Source organism: Brassica rapa, chromosome A05 (assembly GCF_000309985.2).
Source record: "Brassica rapa cultivar Chiifu-401-42 chromosome A05, CAAS_Brap_v3.01, whole genome shotgun sequence".
Lineage (NCBI taxonomy): Eukaryota > Viridiplantae > Streptophyta > Magnoliopsida > Brassicales > Brassicaceae > Brassica > Brassica rapa.
The window spans coordinates 7,755,237-7,777,904 of record NC_024799.2 but is presented as its reverse complement, the minus strand read 5'-3'; the positions used below and the strand labels follow the sequence as shown (position 1 = coordinate 7,777,904).

Below are 22,668 nucleotides of genomic sequence, written 5' to 3'. Positions count from 1 at the left end.
GGACGATCAACACCATGACTGAACCATTGCTACCAAGCCCAAAATACACTCCTCATAACCACAAATTTTCACCATTGAAATTAACAAAAAGTACCATACCGAAAAGAAGCGACGCGAATAGATTCGAACCCAAAAAAACCCGACCCGAATAAACCCGATCCAATAAGAACTGATTCATATCTGACCTAAAAACGTGAATATCCAAAAGTCTGATTTTATTATTTTTTCCTATTTTATATATTTTACTTTATATTTTAGTTGAAATGTCTTTTTATCAGCAATCTTCATTATTATTTTTGTAATATTTTTAACTAATATGGAATTTTAAATGTCAAATTTAGAGTTTAAAAACTTTAATTTCAATTATTAATAGTTTATTTATTGTTATTTAACAAAATTGAAGATAAATATGACGGATTTCGGCAAAATTTTGATAAAATTCGAGTATTTTAGATTTTTCAGATCCTAAATATCTGAACCAGACTTGAATACACTATAGATCCAAAAGTTATAGATATTTTACAAATATTTTAATTATAGAACAACTAATCCGAACCCCAGAAAAACTGATCCAAATACGAGAAAAACGATCCGAACCCAAACCAACAAAATTTAAGTATCTAGTTCGGTCCAAATATCTAAGGTCTGAAATACTTAGACCGAAAAAATTCGACCCAAATCCAACCCAAATATCTGAACGCCCATGCCTACAAGGAAGTAACTGATGTACATCCCATTAATGTTACTTCAGTGTCTTCAATATCAGATTCTCCCGCACTCCTCTAAACCCACAACTCTTGGAGTTCAAGTGAGACACAACAACTCGTTTTATTCTGGTCTTGTAATGAATAAGACAACAAGACAAATCGTTGTCTGTAATCGCCATGTAGAAATATATATATATATATATATATACACTTTGTATTCTCTTTTAGGGGTGTGGTCTTAACTCTTAAGCATATAGCTGTGAATGATATTTATTATCCTTAATTATATTTAATAAAAATGCTATATCCTTTTACTTCCCTGAAATATTACCATAAAAGCTTAAACTAGTCAATTATTACAGGATCACTTTAATGAAATTACAAACAAACAATATTTATAAAGCTACATTACAAAGGTTGCTTACTTGCATCGGCTATTAGATTGTGATTTAGATTGTTTCTTATTGAATTATATGTTTAGTTTAGAAAGTTAGAACACATTTTAACATAGATTAGCTTGAAATGGCTTAACCAGCGGAACCAGCGAGCCGCTAAGGTGCATCGACATGACTTCATTGGTCGAACCAACGAGCTTCCCATCCACAAAGATGGCTGGGACCGGTGTGGAACACCCGAGCCTCATTAGGGCTTTCTCTATCTCACGACAATCAGGGTCCTTGTCTATCTCATGGACAGTCGGGTGAACCCCGAGGTCTTGGAAGAGCACCTGGACCGCATAGGACATGCAACACGAGCTCTTGCTGAATATAACCACTCCTTTATCCGAAGACATTCTCACAACTTTATCCATGGTTTCTTAAAGGAAGTCTCAGTCAATCTGTGGCTTGTTTCTTGGAGAAGAAGAAACAAAATTCTTTCTCTCTTGTAGATTGAAAGATATTTAAAACCAAAAGCCCATGAAATAAACCTAGCTTTTGGGTGAAGAAAAGAGTTTTTGTTGTTGTATATCCTATAGTATCAAGCTCAGTGTTGCCTGAGACTTGAGTTTCTTGAATCATAGGCTATTTATAACAAAACAAAGGAAGATGAAAAGAATGTTGAGACCAAAAAGAGATCACAGAAGATCGTCCATAAGGTTCCCCAAGTACATCAAAGTGACTTTATTGTGAACCAAATCAAAATTTTGTTTCTTTTTTTTTATTTGATATTAGTAAGGAGGGACCAACAAAAGTTGCAGATTATCAAAATTCACCTACCCTTTTTTTCCTCCTAGATACCAAGATTAGCATTTCGATTGAACCCATATGCTTCTTTGTTGCAGATATGCTAAAGAATATGGCACATGTGTTATATATTTATTTGCAAGTTCTTTAATGCCAGAGAATTAGAATTTTATATTTATGTGGACCGAACTTTTTCTTTTCTTTATCTAAGAATATTATTTTGTTTCAAGAATCATGCTCAGATGAAGGGTGTGAGATAGCGCAAGGTGGTGGAGAATAACCCAAGAGATATGCTTATATTCTTCTACGGATTGATCGGATCGGATCGTGTCAACAATAATAACCCAATTCTTGAACATGTTACTGTACAAGAAGATATATTGTTTTCTTTGGGAGATTCTCTCAATCACACTTCACTAGTGATCGTGAAGGAATAAAAAATACATATGGGTTTCTCTTGCTTGCCACTTCCTTTTCAGCAATTTGCCAACAATAATAACCCAATTCTTGAACATGTTACTGTACAAGAAGATATATTGTTTTCTTTGGGAGATTCTCTCAATCACACTTCACTAGTGATCGTGAAGGAATAAAAAATACATATGGGTTTCTCTTGCTTGCCACTTCCTTTTCAGCAATTTGCCAAGATTCTTACCCCCCCCCCCCCCCCCCCCCCCCCTTCATATAACTAAACGTAGATCAATGAATGTATTAGGAATCTAACCTCGAGTTGAGATGAAACCTAGAGTGATATAGGAAACATGGACTAGTCTATTTTTAATTGCTAGTATTTGATTTTAAGTTAAAACAATGTTTATTCAACAAAAAAAATAAAAGAATGAAAATTAAAGTAAGTTGTTGTTCCTGAAGTGGAATTCAATCAAAATGGACCGAAAAACACCAAATGGAAGAAACCAATAGGCTTTAAATAGGTCCGTGAGAGCATAATTAATAATAGGGGTTTTTAAGGTGAGGTTTTTAGCGGAATATAAGAAACTGTTTCTTAACTTTATTAATCATGCTCAAACGGAGTAAGAGCACTTCCATCAAAGAATTCTAATGTGGTATCTTAAATAAAAAATAAAAAGAAAATAGAAAAAAAGTAGTGTTATGAATTCTCTGCACAAAAATTCTTAGAATATATATTGTCCATTTGTCAAATTGTAATTGGTTTGTCTTTTCAAAAATAAATAAAAATTAAGTATTTAATAGCATATACTAAAATAAGACTATTTTATGTGAGATAAATTCAGTTTAAGAACCTAACTGATTAACCTAATATTTGACATACAACAGATAAGTAGCTTGATTGGTTCAAATACAATTCGTGATTGAACACAAACGCTTCTTTTTTTTCTAAACACCTCAAACGGTTCTTTATAGGTTACAAAATATGTGCTTGAAGTTCATATCACTAACCAACAAAGAAGAGAGAATCATCCAATTTTGAAATTAAAACGACAAAATTTAAGCAGTGGGATTGGAAAAGACCCAATTCTATTCTTTGACTAGTCACATAAAAGGGATCAAACTAGTTTGAGTTGTATATTGGGATTTTTTGGATTACGTCTTCTCTGGATGGACTTTGTTAAAAATAACTCAAAACTCCTCAGTCCTCACTATTGATGTTGCGTTGCTACTAATTAACTTGCACATGTTCTTTTAACGGCAAAATATACGTATCATCAGGAGAAACGTGGCAGGTCATAAGAGAAAGACATCAACTTAGTCACAGGCATAATGAAGTGTGGTTCAAATATGCAACACCGAAGTACTCATTCATTTTATGTACTGCAATGAAAGAAAGACTTTCTACGGGTGATCGGATGAGATTTTGGAATGGGACTGTCAGTGTATCTTGTGTCCTATGCAATGAGCCTTTGGAAACGCTTGAACACCTCTTTTTTGAATGTGTTTATTTCGCTAAGATTTGGGAGGCTTTGATGAAGGGAATCTTAAGAGAGAGATACACGGTAAGTTGGGAAGAGATATTGAGAATCATGAGGGACTCTACGTGAAGTAAAGTGCATATCTTCACAAACACAAGACATCGTGCATTTTCTAGATTTTCATGACTAATTGCATAACAATATTATGCTTAAATTTCACAAACACAGGCAAAAAACATGAACAATGACATAACAAAAAATAAAAGACGTTCTAATTCCGAGGGAATCGAACACGGATGCACATATGTTTCAAGTATAGTGTATAATAAGATTAGTGATTTAACCGCTATGCTACAATGGATCATTGGTAGGTATCAAAACATGGTCGAGCTTTATATTGCTAGTTTGCTACCATAAATGTTTAAATGGCAAAAATCATGGGTTTCTTCCCTTACGAGTTGATACTACTTACTTTTACGAGGCGATTGGCTTTGGATCAATTAACTATGCAACGACTATAATTAATTGTAAAGACTGGTTGGACCATCCATTTGAAAAATTTCCTATTATAAATACTTCCAAGTCCCATCTACACTTTCCACTATCATTCACACACAAACTTTAAAAATTTCATAGACATCTACCTAAGAATTAAAGAATGGGAGGAAAAGGCGGTAGCGGTGGTGGTGGGAAAGGTGGTGGCGGTGGTGGTGGTGGTGGAGGGAAAGGTGGTGGTGGTGGCGGCGGCGGTAGTGGAGGAGGTAGGAGCGGTGGTGGTGGCGGTGGGGGAGGAGGGAAAAGTGGTGGCGGTAGTGGCGGAGGCTACATGGTGGCTCCGGGGAGCAATGGTTCTTCTTACATTTCAAGAGATAACTTTGAGAGTGATCCTAAAGGTTACTTTGATAATCTGCATGGCAGTGGACAGGGTAGCAAGTGACTTTGGTCTCTTTATTTCACTATTTATGCATTGAAGATGGTTATTATTACCGAATAAATTATCTAATGATCAAATAAAATAAGAGCTTCTAATTCATTTTCTCCATTCCTCCTCTGTCCCATAATTATATGATTCGTAGCTTTCTTGAATATCAGTAATAGTGGTACTAATTAAATTAAAAATACTGACATACGTAGAATCAATCAACACATATTGCCTGTGTTATGCAGTAAGTGATAAGTCCAACAAATAGTCTTTTACAACCAGGCAATCAAATACATTTTGCCGGTGTTATGCAGTAAGTCCAACAAATAGTCTCTTACAAATAAGTATACATTGATCGCACATAACTTTTTCCTTTTGGAAAAGAGGTAGTAATAACTTTTTCCTTATCGCACAAAGTTTACAATTACATTTTATGTTATGTAATAAGTCCAACAAATAGTCTCTTACAAATAGTTTTTAAATTTTGCCGTTTTCCATCCCCGTTTATGTTCCCTGGAACATAGATCACAATTGATAAAACGGTAAAGACGAGGATTCATTTTTTATAACTCCAATAAATTTTCCACATCTATACTATTATACTAGGTTAAGATCCGCGCCTTGCGCGGGATGAACATTATATATATAAACTATTTTATATATTATATGTTTCTAACATATTATGAAATAATATATATATATATTGAATAATTAAAAAATCAGTAACTATAACTTATATAATTAAATTGGTGCGAACATATAAATAAATTTTATTAATCCAAAAAATATTTTTTATATTTGATATGGTATATAATTAAATTTAAATGATAGTAACATATATATAGTATATTTTAATATTAATATTTATTAAATAATATATTTTGCTCATATTTTTTTATCATTTTTATCTGTTATAGCAAAAAAATTAAATTACTGATAACAAAATTTTCACTCTGAGATTAATATATATATATATATATACATATATTCCTATATCTTTTATTGTAATATTTATTAAATGAGACTTTCAACTTATATGATTTTTTAATTATTTGTATCATGTCATAACAAAAATTTAAACCATGGATCATAAAATTTGAATGTGAAACTTTTAACAGTTTTAGTAATTTATACTCGTTTAAAAAAATTCAAAGTATAACATATAAAGAAAAAAATTAATTTTTATTATATGGTTACTATGGTTGTTTAATTTATTTTAATAGTTTAAAATTAATTAAATATAATATAAGACACACTTATTTTTATCAAATCTTTATTATTCAAAATAATTAATTGTCATATATATACTTTAGCCACATTAGGCAATTCCATAATTTTATTTAAGGAAGTAATGCATCACATTAATAATATATTTATGGTTAATTTAATAAAAATCTTATTTTATATTTAGATGGACCAACCTATTTCTCTAAGGATTCTAAGAATCATTCTAGTGATGACATGTGGCTACAAAAAATGTTGTAATGCTTCTCAAATAATATATAGGGGATTTATTTCCACCAAAACAAAAGGTTGAAGATTTCTATAGTTCCAGACATGGATTATATTACGATCAAGAATTCGGGATCACCAAGTGGTCTTAATCAAATACCAAGGCAGGTACATGTTTAAGAGAGGACGGAGTCCTTTGGCTAGAGCAAAAGCTTACAAAACAAACGATGAAATTGGACTAATGTGGGATAAAGCTCCAGAAGATTCTTGTGTTCGTCATCTTGTTTTATCTTTTTTCAATAATATCTAAGAGTTTTTCTAATATTTATTTAGAGAATTTAAACTACTATAATGTTTTTATTTTCTTGCAGATTTTATTATAATAAACAAAATTAAGTTTCTTAAATGTATTAGGTGTTTTGATTCTACAGATTGTGAAACATGTACACATGAAAAATAGTTTTTTTGGTGTTTGCTTAAATTACAAGTAACCAGAATAACACTGTTTGGTTCATGTCCTCACACGAAAATGGAAAAGGAGAGAGATGACACTGATGAAGAACATATATAGTTCATGTTTAGAGTGAAAGACCAGATTCTTCATCCTCGTCGAGAGATGAAGTGTAGGTAAAGTAGAAAGTCCAGATCAAACCAAACACTCCCAAAAGAATCCATCCCAAGAGGTTGTTGCTAAGTCCAAAGGGCAAGCCGGTTCCCTCAGTTGACATCCTGTCGTCCACCAAAGCCATAGCCGGGCTGCTCATCACAGCTGTCAAAGCTGCTGTAGCCGCCGCAGAAACTCCAGCTCCCACGGCTGAGACGTTTCCTTGCTTGGTCTCCATCGAGCACTTCACTCCTCCCTTCCTCTTACTCATTGGAGGCAAACCTGAGCAACAATAATAAAAACAAGTTCACAACTCTAAACCAGTGACTTCCAAAATGGTTCTTGCAAGCTCCGGTCTATATATTTTTAAATCACACATTCATTCACAACAAGAACTTTTAGTCAAAATGGTTTTCTTGAAATCATGTTGACTCTCCACCAAACTACTAAAGATCAACCACACAAGGAATATATAAAGCAAACCAAGAGATCTTCGCTTTGCATGTGACCAGATTGAGTTTCTAGTATAAGGTGAGATCTAAGATAGAAGAAGAGACAAGGGAACGAACTTTACCAAGAACAGGAGCAGAGACGGCGACGGTGGGCTTGAGAAGGAGAGCAGGACGAGCGACCGAGAGGGTGGAAGCGGAGGCGGTGAAGCTAGCCATTTCTCTCTATCTCTCTTTTTTGCTTACAACAACTACACAACCTTTAATTGTTTTGCTTGTGTTGGCTTTTTGAATCGAGCATAACAACTAAATCAGTGGTGGAGAAAAATCTCTCAGAACCAATACAAACCATCTAGCTTGGATATGGTTCTATCCATTCTCCACCAATGGTCTCCCCCCACGTGTCATATTTAATCTCATTCCCTCTTCTCTACTGATGTGGATTATATATAAGTTTACATAAAATAGTTGCTCAAAAAAAAAGTTTACATAAAATTGCATCCAACACTGTTGTTGCTGTTAACTAAATTTGAAATTAAGCTCTGAAAAATTGTGGTGTATAAAAAATGAAGCTAAGAGAAACTTGCCTAAAAATACATCAACTAAATTTCGTTAAATTTTCTAATGCCTTTTTTTTTGCTACCCAATTTAGTACCTAAACTAAATATTTTTCTTATTTTAATACATTTACTTTTTAATTTGCGCTCATTTTAATAGTCAAACTATGCTAATTTTAATCAAAAATATTATTACGTTTTAAGCAAAACTTAAAAAAAAATCTATAATTAAAAAAAACTGAAAGTTTTCAAATTTTATTTTAAATTTTAATAATAAACGTAACTAACTTTTGGATAATATTTAAAATTTTATAAAATTTTAATTCTGAACAAACTTAATTTGAAATTAAAACAAAACTAATATTATAAAATATTAAGATTGTCCAAAATTTAGTTACTTTTATTTTAAAAAAATTAAATAAATCTCAAGGTTTTACAATTTGTTTTTGAATAATAGAGATTTTCTAAATTTAGTTTGAAACTTATTATTAAAATGAGCATAATTTGGGTATTAAAATGTACACAATTTTTAAATTAAATGGATTAAAATGAGCAAATTAATTAGTTTGGGTATTAAACTGGATAGCAAAAATGTTTGGAAATTAAAAAGTTTAATAAAATTTAGTTGGAGTATTTTTATGAAATTTTCCCTGAAGCGAATTATATAACATTGACAAAGAAGAAAATAACTCAACTGAACCGAATGACAATTATTGAAAAAATGAATTCAATGGAATTTTATGGAATTGTAACTATAATTATTTTAATAGATTCGACTGAATTCTTTTGGAAAATAAGATGGAATATAATAGATTTGGTTGTAATATATTCATTTTATACCGAATTTTAATGGAGTTCATTGTAATTATAAATCAATAATAAAAAAATAATACTCCATCTGTTCGTGAAAGTAGGATTTTCTAGATTTATTTTTTGTTCCAAAATGATAAATTTTCTAAAAATTTAAGATACTTTTAGTAGTTAATGTTGAAAAGTTGTATACTTTTAAGAAACATTAATTGAAAATTTTTGAATTGGTTGAATACTATTGGTTGATATTTATTGGAAAATGTATAGTAAAATAAATAATAAATTTAATTGTAAAAACTTAATTGTTTTCTTAATATGCGTGAATACTCTAGAAAATCTTTCTTTCGGGAACAGAGAGAGAGTATAATATTGTTGCAAATAAATAAATTGAAACCAGCCTCTTTCCATGTTTTCACCGTCTTTTGAAAAAAAAATTCATTTTTCAAAATCATCTCTTGCATTGTTGGCTTTCATATTTTCTGCATTGTCATCGGGATCTTCAACAGAGAATTTATCTGATCGATAATGTTTACCAATCAAATTATGTAAGGCTACGCATGCCAATGATAATTCTGCATGTATCTTAAATGAAATTGAAAGAACTTATTTAAATATAAAAATCGTGATTTAAAGATTTCAAATATTCTTTCAGTGACGTGTTTTAAGAGTCATGACAACGATTAACAATTCATACGAAGATTTAAAGATCACAACCTTGGCTAGTAAGTTCTTAGAGATGATACTTACTATCTCGATAAAAGCCAGAAAATTGTGTCTGTTAATAAATCCACAATCAAATAGCTTATCATTTACCATATTAATTTTTCTCGTTATTGCATCTTATAATAATTTCAAATGGTGAGCTAAACTCTCCCATCCACTTGAGAACATGAATTCAACATCAAAACTACAAGTAGCCAACCACTTTAAGATATTAATCTTTTCAACTGCGGTAGTTAGCCAATATTTTGATATCCGGAAGAAAAAGTGTATTATGGTAGAAGCCCTTTATCAAAAAAAAAAAGGGGGGTGTATTATGGTATTTCATGCTTCTTTCCAAATCCAGATATCCTAGATTATCTTATTTTCGAAACAGATCCGAAATGGATCCCGGATAATAATTTTCAGCTCTACTTCGTATCCAACCCATACTAGTAAGATCGACCCTAAGATTTCGGAGGCATGTGACTATATCTATGTAAACAAAAATTATAAATTTTGGGGTCTAAAATTATTTTTGGGGCCCTATTTATATGTACGCCGACCTTGCATACTAGTTTTTTATGACAGTTTTTTTTCCTAACAGTATGTACTTATTTGTTTTTGGTCCACATCCTAAAAAAACTGCAGTATCCATAAAGCTGACCTTGTATAAGAATCTAAACCAACTTGGCCTGATGGCAATGCCAGAAGATATGCAAAAAAAAACACGATAAATTGCACGTAAACAACTTATATACAGGCCCGACACTTGGCATGTGCCCAAGATGAATTTGCACAGGGCCCGTATATTTTTGCAAAATTTTAGTTAAGATTTAAAGTCCGTTTTAAAAAAAATTTAGGGTCATGTTTTTACAGATTATTAATATTACTCATATAAAAATTAAAATTGTACAGGGCCCAGTAAAACATTGAGCCGGACGTGCTTATATATAGATTATATAGATGATATATCTAACGGTACAAATCCATTTTAATAGATAAGTTTAGGGTCTCAATTGTATGCTAAGTCTTAGTGACTCTAAATTGTAAGCTTTAACTTGTAACAATGTGTTGAATTATTGAATATCGTGTGCTATTATGATTCTACCATGAAATCATTGAATTTTTTTATAAATCCCTCTATATATTAAAAAAGAAGTCACTTTAGTGATTTCTGGTGACGTGTCGCTCATAGGTGAAGTTTTAATTTAATTGTTATAATTTGATTGGTCGATTGTTCTTAATTTTTATTTATTTAATTTAGATCTAAAAATTTAAGGTAAGTCTAAAATCATTTAACACCACTTGCCATATAATCTAAAGAATATTACAAATAACAATTTATGGAAACTAATTCTCGAAATTATAGAAAGATTAATAATGTTTTATATATCACTTTCAATATTTATAAACTATAAAAATATAATGAACGAAATTTTATATAAGATAATTATAATAGTTTTATACTATACTTGATGAATTGTATTCGAATATAATTATATAATAAATATTTTAAATATAACAAAATCCAAACATGTTTATTAATATTATTTTTAAATTATTTATTGTTGTTTAAAGAATAAATTTATCAGAATTTTAAAATAACTTATGAATAGTTTAAATGTAAGTTACCTTATTTATTTTGCAAAGTAACTTATGAATAATTTTTTTTTTCTTGCGCAAGTTGCAAAGTAACTTATGAATAGTTTAAATGTAAGTTACCTTATTTATTTTAAACATTTCTTGCCAAAGTTATTATCACATTTATTAAAATTTTAAATGCCAATTTACCTTAATGTTTCTAAATTCTTAATTCGTTTGTAATGACTTACCTTATTACAATATAAAATTCCCGGTGAAATAGTTAATAGGGGGATAACTTTCTTTAATCTATTTTAATATTTATTGTGAAGAATAAATATAGCAACGTCATTTATTTTTGAAAGGTCGACAATATAAAATTGTCTTATTGAGAATAAGCATTTCTTGCGCAAGTTAGTATCACATTAATTCGACTTTTAAATCTTTCTTAATTGTTAATTCATTTTTAATGACTTACCTTGTTTTAAATATGCATTACTTGCGCAAGTTCTTATATATATTAAATGCAAACCAGCTTATGACAATGTAGAGTTAATATCTTTCTTTAATCTATTTCAATATTTATTGCAGAAAATAAATATTCAAATGTCATTTATTATGAAAAGTCGACTATATATAAAGATACTCTCAAGGTCTTACATATAATACAATACAGTATTGTGAAGATATCAAATTTTTAAAAACAGTATGGCAATAGTTCAAGCTTCCAAAAACCGAGTGTCTTTTATCAAGCAATTAAAATCATGTAAAAATACATGACGTATTGAGGTTAGGATTCTTCACTTATGGAGAAATTACAACAAAGATTCCGGAAACACCATCGATTTGACATGTCGTTTTCTTCAGCTCTTTTCTATTGCACATGTCGTTTTCTGATTTGACATGTGTAAGTTGCAAAGTAACTTATGAATAGTTTATATGTAAGTTACCTTATTTATTTTAAACATTTCTTGCCTAAGTTATTATCACATTTATTGAAATTTTAAATGCCAATTTACCTTAATGTTTCTAAATTCTTAATTTGTTTGTAATGACTTACCTTATTACACTATAAAATCCCTCTTGAAATTTTTTTCTTAAACACACAAATTATTTTTGAGACGTTGCAATTATACATATACACAATAACTGCCTCTTGATACTGAAGTTACTTTGTTCCTCTCGTCCATGTCAAATATTGAGTACCAGCTTTTTTCATGACTGATGCTTTCTCGCAAAGACGGTGGTATTAAGATGTAAAATCCGTTATTTCTAAAACTATACATTATTTATTCTATATTTTGAATTTTGTTATGTCCGCATAGGGTGCGGGTCGGTCACCTAGTAGGAACATTAATTGAAGTAAGTTAACAGAATCTAATCCATCAACTCATTTGGTTCCATCCTCTAAAATCTTATCTTAATTTTGTTAGACATTTGAGTCACGTTTGCTCTCAGAATAGAAGTTTTTACCTTTTTTAGTTTAAACTGTAAGTAAACAAAAGTGAAAACCGCAGAGAGTTCATTACTGCTGGGCTTTGAAAACCCTGATTCCGAAAAGCCCATTTACAAAAAAAAAAAGGAAAAAAAAGGAGGAAACGTGTATTCTTCACTGTTTGACGACGGGATAGTTTCTATTCTCCACAGAGGAGAGGAGAGAGAGGCAGGCATTAACCTTTCTTCGATTTCAGATCGTCTCCCTCAAATTAAGTGCAGAGAGATCCCATCGGATTTGGATTCGAACGTCTCTATCGCCGACGTGAACGTAAATTTGGGTGAGCTTCTTTCTCTGCGGGTCGTCGCTGTTTTTTTAAGTCTACATGCAGTTTTTGGGGATAATAGTACGTAACGATTAACCGAGTAATCTTCGTCTCGATAGAGAGCAATGGAGGGAGAAATGGTGGCTAAGGTGAAGAGGGAGACGGTGGTGGCATGCATGACTTGTTCTCTCTGCGATAACCTCCTCCGCGACGCCACCACTATCTCCGAGTGCCTTCACACCTGTTAGTTCTTTTCGATTTACGTTTTAAATTTGGTTTTTGAGTTGCTTCCTCGTGTACGTACTTGATTGATTGATTGATAATCTTGGTTTTGGCCTTCAAGTTGCGGTGTGTTTTCTTGGTCAACGATAATGGTGTTGGCTAATCATGTTGTTGTTGTTACTTAGGGGTGTCACATGCTTTGTTGTATCCAGCATGTAAGTTTTGTGTTGGGAAGTTTCAAGTTACAAGGACCAGTACTAGTAGCCTCTCTTTACTTCTTCAAGATTCTATTTCAATTTAAGTCAATTTAGATATCTTGAAGATCTAACTGGCCTTTAGCTTCATTTAATACATTACACAGTCATCTTTCGAATGGATTTCTCTGTATATTATTCAAGTTTTTTTTTTTTTAATTTGACAACACCAATGTACAATGCCAAAGTTATACAGCGGGGAACATTTCCTTGTTTACTGCGATTGCAAAACTAGTCAAATTATTATACGTAGTCTGACATTCTGTAGTTGTGGAGCTTAAGTAAACCACATATTGTCATGCTCTTTTCCATCTGATTCAAGAGAAGTATATGTTAGCAACTGCGATTCCATATGCCAAAACTCAGATATTTCCCTTGAAGTTTCTGTCTGTTTTTAGCATCCTTTGAATTGGAATGTTTACCGTGCCTTGCACTATCTGCTTACAGCACTGTCACAATTAAGTGTTCTCATTTTGATTTTCTCTTTGGTTTCTGGGGACACAAACAAGCAGTATCACCATTAATTAATTGTGTTTTGATATTATTCTATCTCGTTTCCTTAGGCTGTTAACTATCTAAGTGCATGATTTATACCAAACTGGACAAAGTCTATCAACCACTAGTCTACAAGTTCCTGTCAATACAACTGTTAGTACATGATACAGTTGAAGCCATAAAAAATAATCGGCATTGCTATATAGGAGTCAGATAAATCTATTCTTGCACCTAATAAGTTTCAAACTTGGCAGCCAGCCATCTTGCTTAAACCTCTAAACATAATGCTACTCATTTTTAGTTGAACTTTAGATCCGAGAAATTATTTTTTTGTTAATGAATCCCGAGAAATTGTTTGTTTGATATTTGAAGTAATTTGATCACATATGATACAAATCATTTATTTTCTTATTTGATAGTTATTATCTATATAAATGAGATAAGTCATTATATCACTTTTATGCAGTTTGTAGAAAATGCATCTATGAGAAAATCACAGAGGATGAGATAGAGAGTTGTCCAGTATGTGATATTGACCTCGGGGGTGCCCCACTGGAGAAACTAAGGTTGTTTCTTCTTCTCCTCTATTGCTATTACACAATTTACCCATGAGGCTTGGTTCAGCAGTGATCCCTTCTTTCTATATTTGGCTTCTACTATTGATGAAACAAATAATTTTAACATAATGCTAAAAAGTTATACACGACTATGCTGGAATGCGTCATATATGGAAGGTTTCTCAATAAGTTTTGTGGCATAATGTGGAATCAATCAAAGAAAAATGATTTTATTCAGAAGCACATATATACTGATTAGCTTTTGCTGACATCAACTATTTTTAGTGAGAACCAGAATCAATTCTCGCTAGTACTATCTCTCCCTTAGAAGACTAGTACTAATTCTTATATAACTGTATAAGCTTTTGTTGGTGGTGAACTCATACATTTGCTAAGGAACCAATCTTATTCATATCTTTTAGGCCCGACCACATTTTGCAAGACTTGAAGGCTAAAATATTTACTCCAAAACGAAAAAGAGAGAGGGCGCCTGAAGTTGTGTCCTCGATCACATTACCTGCAAGGAGGAAAGAGAGGTCTATCTCGTCTTTGGTGGTAGACACACCAAGGGTTTCAGCACAAACTGGTACAACAGGAAAGAGAACAAAATCTCTCATGAGGAAAGATGTGCGTGGTAGTGGTTCATTCACTAAGAGAACTGTGAAGAAGGAAGAAGAAATTGGAGATGATCACACAGAGAGCGGAAGCTCGCCTGAAACGCTTAAAGATTTTACTCAGAGTAAAAGGCAGGTAAAGAAGGTGATTTGATTACTCTCTTTCGCTTTGTGTCTTTTAATTTATGTTCTGATTATGATCTGTAGGGAGTTACCAATGCATTTATATATGTTTTTCTTTGCAGTCTTCATATGCAGAGCCTAGCCAGTCTCTCTCTAATCGAAGAAACAAGGATGGTGCTGAACCTTGGGATTCCAAATTAAACCTTTGGAAACCTTTAAATTTTCTTGTGGATGTGGCAAACGGAACAAAGTCTGAGCATGGAAATGCATCTCACGCTGATGTTCAGGGGAATAAAACCAAAACAAAGGATTATAAACGAAAATGTAAACTTGAGGAAGAGATCAGAAATAATGGTGATCCAACAACATCAGAAACTGCCACGGTTAAAAGAACGCGTAGGACTCGACGTGAAAGGTCGTCCACTTTTGGTGATTCAAGAATCCCACCACTACCGGATTCAGAAAGCCTGAAACAGGAGAGGAGAAAGGGTCCTGTTTGGTTCTCACTTGTAGCTTCAAATAATCAGTGAGATTCTTGCTCTGTATCTGAGTTTTCTTAAACCGCTGTTCAAGATGTTCTCTGTCTTTCCATTTCTATGCCTTGTTATCTTGACTAGACTTACTGATTTCAGGGAAGGAGAAACATCCTTGCCTCAGATTCCAGCAAACTACTTGAGAATAAGGTAAGTTTTCTTTTGAAGGCTCTATCTTCTTGGCATTGAGTTTATATTTGGCAAAATATTACTTACTGCATTTATCGTTTCAAATTTGATTTCGCAGTTGTTTTACGCAGAGAGTTTTTATGTCATTTTTATTAATGTGGTATACATTTCTCAGTAGAGCCCTCTATATTTTTGGGCTACATTGTCGCACACCTAGTTCTTGATAGGGACTGTCTAATTTTCTGTTTGGAAGAAACTGTGCAAGAGTTGATCTGCTGTCCCATTATATGACAGGGATGGGAATATTCCAGTTTCGTTTATCCAAAAGTACCTTATGAGGAAGCTTGATCTCAAGAGTGAAACTGAGGTAAGCAACCTTCTTTGTGCAGTTGCAACTTTAGCTTAAGATGACCGTACTTCTATAAAAAGAGTCAATGTTTATGACTCACTTGCCACAAGTATAGCGTGATAGGGGAACAATCCTTTTGAGATCATGGCTAATTTGTCTCACCGGTTCCTTACCGTTTTAATTAGCTAAGATCCTTGAACGTTTGAAATAAAACTAACTCACCCTTTTGTACAATTGTTTATATATGTGGTATGACAGGTAGAGATAAGATGTATGGGAGAAGCAGTGATCCCAACGTTGGAGCTTCACAGCTTAGTGGAGCTGTGGTTGGAAACAACATCTAAGCATGAAAGAGTGGCTGCAACTATAGGTTCCTCTGCAAAGGAATTTGTAATGGTGCTAGCTTATGCTCGGAAGGTCCCTGAATGCAACAACTAAAAGAACTGTTTAATGATCGTCTGCAGAAGAAACAAAAATCAATCTTCTACTTCTACATTTAATCTTCCCTAAGACCACCGGGAGTAAGAAGTGAAGTGCAGGGCCAGGAGCTGTGGAATGTACTGTGTAGTTTAGTAATGATATATATATTTTCATATAATCTGAAAATGAATGATCGGTGAGATAGACACTTTGTTGTCTAAGGAGGATATTTAAGATTTACTTTTTTTAAAGGAGATTGTATGTCTTGTTGGACATTTGAATGTATGATAAGATAGGATATTGTTGTCATTTCTATGTAACATTTGTTCCTTTGTTTGGACTAACGGAGATGTACACGGAATTATTGTGTGACTTGCAAATTTATTTAGTCAACCCAAAAAAAATTAAAGGTGGAACTTTTATTATTTATGTTACACAAGAACTGGAACTTCAAAACTAGGTTTGGATTCGTATTTGGGGAAGAAACTGGCGAATGTCCAATGTTTGTGGCTCTGAAGCTGTCTTAGATAGGCCTGAGCATTTTATTCTGGCCCTGAACCAGAACCGGTCCAAAAATATTTAACCTGAAACCGAACCGAAAATTTACAAATACATTTTTGGTCTAAATTTATTTTAACCGAAATAATCAGAACCGAGAGAAACCGACTCGAATAGATTTGGACCCGAACAAAACCGACCCGATAAGAACTGATTTATACCTGACTTAAAAACAAGTATATCCAAAACTATGATTTTTGTGTGTTCTATTTAATATATATTATTTTATAATTTAGTTGAAATATGTTTTGTTAACAACATTTGTTATTATTTTGTAACATTTTTAAGTAATATGAAGCTTTAAAATGTAAAATTTAAAGTTTAAAATTATTTTATTTTAATACTAATAGTTTCATTTAATTTATTTTAAATATATATATATATATATATATATATATATATATATATGAAAAATATCGACTTAATTTGATGGAGTTGGGTATGTCATGTTCTTTTCAGATCCTAAATACTCAAATCGATCCTGGCCCGATATATATCCGCAAAATTATGGATATTTTATGGGCATTTTAATCATAGATCTGAACCGATCCGAAAAAAATCTACCCGAACCGAAATTTTTTAAATATCCATTGGATCTAAGTGTTTAAGACCCGAAAGACCTGGATTCGAGAAAAACCAGCTCGAATCCGATCCGAAGACCCGAACGCCGTCTGAGATTTGCATAATTTCAACATAGATAACTCTTAAAATATACCATGTCTATTTGATATATTTAGTTTGGGTGAATGTTGGATGTGGCTCGCATTTCCATCATCAATACACTCAACCCGTATCAATAAATGCTCGATTCCCTCCTTTTTATGCTCAAATCCAAGACCCACCTCGCAGGATAAGCACGCCTAGCCGTATGAATTCGCGTCAAAAGCATGTCTGACAACTATACGACTTACAAACGTTACAATTTGTCACTGCAGCCTGGCTTCCCTAGACGACGAATTACCTATCTTTGCTCTTTACGTACGTGACGAGAAGGGGTCCTCAACTTTCACATAGTGCCGAGAGAGAAGTTAGATAGATAGTTAGGGCATCCGCATGGACCGCATTGGAGAGTGTCTCCACAGATCTCTATGATTAAAATAACAAAACAAAAATAAGTAAAAAATAAAAAGAGAAGGTATTGATTAGTTCTTCTCAGAAGTAATCAGTCACCTCTCTTGTTGAGAGATTTTTATTAAATCTGTTACCTTTACATTGGTTAATATTTTCTTATCATTAGGCTACTTACATTGCACCTGTTGAAACAATACTTTTAACAGTTGAAAAAAAAAAAAAAAGCAATGAGGGTATTTAATGTCGAGTGGGATTCAATAAGTTGAAAGTATTCAACTTTTAAATAAACAGGAAAATGAGATCCACTTTCACATGTGTCTCTTTATTATTAACTTGCATAGATTTTAAATTCTTTTATTATCTCAATTATTCAACAATAATTATTTACAACTAAATTTATTTATAAATTTATTTTTTATATATCAAAATTCATAAAATTTTTACTAATAAATAGAGATTTGGTTCATTTGATTTGGATACAAAAAAAATTTCTATTTCTACTATCGTTTTCTATCATTTTACCCTTAAACTTTTGATTGTATCCTTAACTATTTTCTTTACCGAAATAAATTTGTATAAGTTGTTTCTATTATATTAATTAAGTTATGTGTGTTCTATTAGTTGTGTCGTGGGTTTATTATCGAAAGTCACAACAAAATAGAAAAATTGAAAGTTACTAGATGTTTAGTCCGCATATGCGGGCATAAATTATTTATTAATATATGTATTAACAATTTATATTATGATAAATTATTGTTTATGTTCTTAAAATATTTAAATCAAACAATGTATTATTTATATATGACAAAAATTTCATCAAAATATTTATAAATAATTTATGCCCACATATAATTATATATATCCATTATTGCGTTTATATTTTTGGAAACTCTCCAGTATTATTTTTTTTTTGAAAAATCTCTTTATACATTACATTCATTAATAATAAAAAATTGAATCCACTGAATAAAGGTTTATGTTTCAACGAATCACACGTAGAAATATTGATAAACACACATAAAGTTAATTGTATTTCATAACTAATCATTTGGGCAATATATGAATTCTTTGTAAAAATAATTTTATTTATACTACATTTAATAATTATTATTATTTAAGATATCATATATACAATTATTAATGGGGAAATTACATGTTTACCACTTTCATGCTACTACTTTTCATTTTTACCATCACTACAAAGATATTTTCAAAAATACATTTTTCATTAAGTGGCAAAAGACTATTATATCTTTGTTATTTATATATATATATAATAAATCATTATTTAAATAAAAAAATAAAAAAAAATAAAACAAATGAAAAAAATAATTTTTTTTTATGTTTTCGAATTATACTTTTTCAAATTCGAACTTTTTTAATTTTTTTTTCGAATTTGTTTTTCAACTTTTTTATTGAAAATCGAAAATTATGTTTGAAACTATTTTTCAAAAAAAAATTTATATTTTTAAGTATTTATTTATATATTTATTAGAATCTTAAATTTTACATTCCAAAAACCATATCCACTCCTCAACTATAAACTCTAAGTCTAGATTAATTAACCCTAAGGGTATAAGTGTCTTTTACCCTTCATTCAAAGTGAGGGTAAAAGTGATTAGTGTAAACATGAAAAGTGGTACTATGAATGTGGTATTTATGGAAATTTCCCTTTCCCATGGAGAAATTACATGTTTACCACTTTCATGGTACCACTTTTTATTTTTACAACCACTAAAGAGACATTTTCAAAAATATCTTCTTCACTAAGTGGCAAAAGACTATTATGCCCTTGTTATATATATATATATATATATATATAATAAATCATTATTTAAAAAAAAAAAATAAATAAATAAAATAAAAAATAAAAAATAAAAAAGAAGTAAAATTTTTTTATGTTTTCGAATTATACTTTTTCAAATTCAAACTTTTTTATAAATTTTTTTTATCTTTTTTCGAATTTGTTTTTTCAAATTTCTTTTTGAAAAACGAAAATTATGTTTGAAACTATTTTTTAATTTTTTTTATATATTTTTAAAGTATTTATTTATTTATTTATTTGAATCCTAAATTTCACATTCCAAAAATCTTACCCCATCCCTCAACTCTAAACCCTAAGTCTAAATTAGTTAACCCTAAGGGTATAATTGTCTTTTACCCTTCATTAAAAGTGAGGGTAAAAGTGGTTAGTGTAAACATGAAAAGTGGTACTATGAATGTGCTATTTGTGGAAATTTCCCTTTCCCATGGAGAAATTACATGTTTACCACTTTCATGGTACCACTTTTTATTTTTACAACCACTAAGGAGACATTTTCAAAAATATCTTCTTCACTAAGTGGCAAAAGACTATTATGCCCTTGTTATATATATATAATAAATCATTATTTAAAAAAAATAAAAAAATAAAATAAATAAAATAAAAAATAAAAAATAAAAAAGAAGTAAAATTTTTTTTATGTTTTCGAATTATACTTTTTCAAATTCAAACTTTTTTATAAATTTTTTTTATCTTTTTCGAATTTGTTTTTTTCAATTTTCTTTTTGAAAAACGAAAATTATGTTTGAAACTATTTTTTAACTATTTTTATATATTTTTAAAGTATTTATTTATATATTTATTTGAATCCTAAATTTCACATTCCAAAAATCTTACCCCATCCCTCAACTCTAAACCCTAAGTCTAAATTAGTTAACCCTAAGGGTATAATTGTCTTTTACCCTTCATTAAAAGTGAGGGTAAAAGTGGTTAGTGTAAACATGAAAAGTGGTACTATGAATGTGCTATTTGTGGAAATTTCCCTATAAACTTTTAGAAAATTTTATTTTAAAATAATCATTATTAAGTTTAATAATGGAAACGTTAACATATTATGTGTGAATAATCTAAAAATTATATAAGCAAATCTACTAACTAAAATTATCGAGAACCTAAAAAATAAGTAAAATTTTCTAAAATCATGGAGATATTAAAAATAAGCAAAATCACTATGACATCATAAATTAGTTGTTAATAGATGCATTAGTCATTACCAATTTATATTATGGTAAATTATTGTTTATACTCTCAAAAATTTTTAAATCAAGCATCAAATTATTTATATATTATAAAAAAATTCATCAAAAAAAAATATTCGTTATTGTGTTTAAATATTTGGAAACTCTCACGTATTGTAATATTTTTGAACATATTTATATACATTATATTCAGTTTATTAGATTAATATTTAATTTTTATCTTTTGTTTTTTAATATTAAAAATAAGATTAAAATAATATATGAATTTATAAAAATAGTTTATATTAAATTTAAATATTTATTATTATTAAAGATATCATATATACAATTATTTATTGGTCAAGTGTTACTTTGTACATGTGTTAACAAATCCTCCATGAATTAAAATACCATATACACAATCATAAACTTTTAGATAAATGTAGTTTTTATTTAAAACATTACAAATAAGCAAAATTATCTAAAATCATGGAGAATATGACAAGTAAGCAAGACAAACTAAAGTTATGGAGAACATGACAAATCCGCAAATTCACTTCTCAAATAATAGTATAGATAGCAAATGGGTTGGTGATTTCTATGATTCTCGGGTCAATTTTGTATAGCATTTATTTTATTTCTAGTATTTTATAAAAAACCTTTTACAATAATGTTAGATTGATATATACATATATATACGGGGGAAGGCTCTAATACTGTACAACAGTTACTCAGCAAATAGCAAAGTAGTATAGTAATGGAACCGTTTAAATGTTTAATCAGTAGATATTTTTGTATTCATCTTTCTAATTTTAACTTTGTGCTAAACTCGATTGTCAAACCAAAAAAAAGGAAGTTATAAATTTAAAAAAAAAAGGTGACTCGACATTGCGACTCTTGTGTGTATCAGTCTAAGTGTACCAAATACACTAGACAAGCCAGAGGTTTTGGTACACTTAGACTGATAGTGTGATGGTTCATCGCAATCTGAAGCCAAAGATAGACTTGCTCTGATCGAATGGGTTCTAATGGTGCAGTTTCTGATTGTTGCTATCGTGTTTTCCTTTTTGTTTTCGGTGTTGCGGTAGATAGTTGCATTTCATTTTCCTTGTTTGTGTGTAATTTCTGTCTCAAACAAAAATGGTATAAATTTAACATTTTACAAAAAAAAAAAAAAAAATTGCTAAAATCGTCATTTTGATTTCTACTGAGAATCCGTAAAAGAGAAGGAAATTTGGTAAAATAAAAGTAACCGTTAGAAACTGCAGAAGAAAAGAAGCTTTTAATTTCACTTTTTCTTTTGGGATTGGGAGTTTTGGTTTTACTTACAAAAAGTAAACTCAAAACGTTGGAATTAAACGATCTTAAATTTTACTTTACTTGAAACTTTGTATATAACGATGACATGAGGCAAAAAAAAGCCACAGAATCTTATGCATGCAAAATATCCTTAAGCTAAATTTGATTTATTAATGTCATGATTACAGAGAAGCTTAATTGCTTTCTTTGCGTTAAATCTAATCTATTAAAATAGAGTCTTATTTGAAATTACTGTGGCATGTTTTTTTGGACCTATTGAAAATGTTGTGACTAAATATAAAATCACTTCATATACTATTATACTTATTAAATAAACAATTAATTTATTCTAGCTTAATAATCGGTTATGTCAAATGACTTAACAGATTTAAATGTTCTTTATCGGATCTAACCTGTTATATTTTCT

The 22,668-nt window shown here is 30.5% G+C and overlaps 4 protein-coding genes across 5 annotated transcripts; 2 read left to right on the top strand and 2 right to left on the bottom strand.

The window, feature by feature from the left end:
* Positions 1-1,015: 1,015 nt before the first annotated feature.
* On the bottom strand, positions 1,016-1,951 carry LOC103867949 (monothiol glutaredoxin-S9). Its single transcript, XM_009146044.3, has one exon. The coding sequence runs from the start codon at positions 1,516-1,518 to the stop codon at positions 1,210-1,212; it is 309 nt and encodes a 102-aa protein (XP_009144292.1). The 5' UTR covers positions 1,519-1,951; the 3' UTR covers positions 1,016-1,209.
* A 582-nt stretch (positions 1,952-2,533) lies between these two features.
* Positions 2,534-4,819, top strand: LOC103867948 (glycine-rich cell wall structural protein 1.0-like). Its single transcript, XM_033291254.1, has one exon. The coding sequence runs from the start codon at positions 4,439-4,441 to the stop codon at positions 4,715-4,717; it is 279 nt and encodes a 92-aa protein (XP_033147145.1). The 5' UTR covers positions 2,534-4,438; the 3' UTR covers positions 4,718-4,819.
* Positions 4,820-6,555: 1,736 nt separating this feature from the next.
* LOC103867946 (photosystem II reaction center W protein, chloroplastic) lies at positions 6,556-7,594 on the bottom strand. Its single transcript, XM_009146042.3, has 2 exons — positions 7,333-7,594; positions 6,556-7,040 (listed from the first exon to the last, which is right to left on the bottom strand). The coding sequence occupies exons 1-2, from the start codon at positions 7,424-7,426 to the stop codon at positions 6,733-6,735; spliced, it is 402 nt and encodes a 133-aa protein (XP_009144290.1). The 5' UTR covers positions 7,427-7,594; the 3' UTR covers positions 6,556-6,732.
* Positions 7,595-12,404: 4,810 nt separating this feature from the next.
* Positions 12,405-16,685, top strand: LOC103867945 (E3 ubiquitin protein ligase DRIP2). 2 transcript variants are annotated; one of them, XM_009146041.3, is made up of 8 exons: positions 12,405-12,632; positions 12,737-12,860; positions 14,055-14,154; positions 14,568-14,895; positions 15,005-15,408; positions 15,515-15,565; positions 15,839-15,911; positions 16,152-16,685. In XM_009146041.3, exons 2-8 carry the CDS (start codon positions 12,743-12,745, stop codon positions 16,329-16,331), a joined length of 1,254 nt encoding a protein of 417 aa, XP_009144289.2. In that variant the 5' UTR covers positions 12,405-12,632; positions 12,737-12,742; the 3' UTR covers positions 16,332-16,685. The 2 variants fall into 2 exon arrangements, with proteins under 2 accessions (XP_009144289.2, XP_009144288.2); XM_009146040.3 differs by having other exon boundaries at positions 14,568-14,904.
* The last annotated feature ends 5,983 nt before the right edge of the window (positions 16,686-22,668 follow it).